Source organism: Nestor notabilis, unplaced genomic scaffold (genome assembly GCF_000696875.1).
Source record: "Nestor notabilis isolate BGI_N333 unplaced genomic scaffold, ASM69687v1 scaffold34055, whole genome shotgun sequence".
In the NCBI taxonomy this organism is placed as follows: domain Eukaryota; kingdom Metazoa; phylum Chordata; class Aves; order Psittaciformes; family Psittacidae; genus Nestor; species Nestor notabilis.
In genome coordinates this window covers 1-913 of record NW_009931167.1, presented here as the reverse complement: position 1 = coordinate 913, position 913 = coordinate 1, and the positions used below count along the sequence as shown (strand labels likewise).

General features: G+C 52.8%; 1 protein-coding gene across 1 annotated transcript; it reads right to left on the bottom strand.

Annotated features, from left to right (window-relative positions):
• Positions 1–235: 235 nt before the first annotated feature.
• Positions 236–889, bottom strand: LOC104406689 (serum response factor homolog B-like; the record flags this gene model as incomplete). The annotated part of the gene is made up of 2 exons (XM_010015759.1): positions 825–889; positions 236–342 (listed from the first exon to the last, which is right to left on the bottom strand). Coding segments are annotated over exons 1-2 (172 nt in total), but the record flags the coding sequence as incomplete, so codon positions are not given.
• Between the last annotated feature and the right edge of the window lie 24 nt (positions 890–913).

Here is a 913-nt window from a genome sequence, read left to right as displayed (position 1 = left end):
GTTAGTGCTGGTGTTAGTATTGGTGCTGGTGCTGGCATTAGTGCTGTGTTAGTACTGATGCTGGTGTTAGTGCTGGTGTTAGTGCTGGTGCTGGTGTTAGTGCTGGTGTTAGTACTGATGCTGGTGTTAGTGCTGGTGTTAGTGCTGGTGCTGGTGTTAGTGCTGGTGTTAGTACTGATGCTGGTGTTAGTGCTGGTGTTAGTGCTGGTGCTGGTGTTAGTGCTGGTGTTAGTACTGATGCTGGTGTTAGTGCTGGTGTTGGGGTTAGTGCTGGTGTTAGTACTGGTGCTGGTGTTAGTACTGGTGCTGGTGTTAGTGTTAGTATTGGTGCTGGTGTTAGTACTGGTGTTAGTATTGGAGCTGGTGCTGGTGTTAGTGCTGGTGTTAGTATTGGTGCTGGTGTTAGTACTGGTGTTAGTATTGGAGCTGGTGCTGGTGTTAGTGCTTGGTGTTAGTATTGGAGCTGGTGCTGGTGCTAGTATTGGAGCTGGTGCTGGTGCTAGTACTGGTGTTAGTATTGGTGCTGGTGTTGGGTGCTGCTGCTGGTGTTGGTGCTGGTGTTGGGTGTTGGGTGCTGGTGTTAATGTTGGTACTGGTGTTGGGTGCTGGTGTCGAGTGCTGGTGTTGGGTAATGCGTGTTGGTGTTGGGTGCTGGTGTTGGGTGATGGATGCTGGTGTTGGGTGTTGGGTGCTGGTGTTGGTGCTGCTGTTGGTAATGGGTGTTGGGTATTGGTGCTGGTGTTGGGTAATGGGTGTTGGTGCTGGTATTGGGTGCTGGGCTCTGGGTGCCTGGTGCTGGGTGCCTGGTGCCTGTCCCCTCCCACCCGTGATACACCCCCCGCAGGTTCTCAGTGAAGACCCTCCTAGAGAAATACACCGCGGAGCCCATCGATGACTCCTCCGAGGAGTTCGT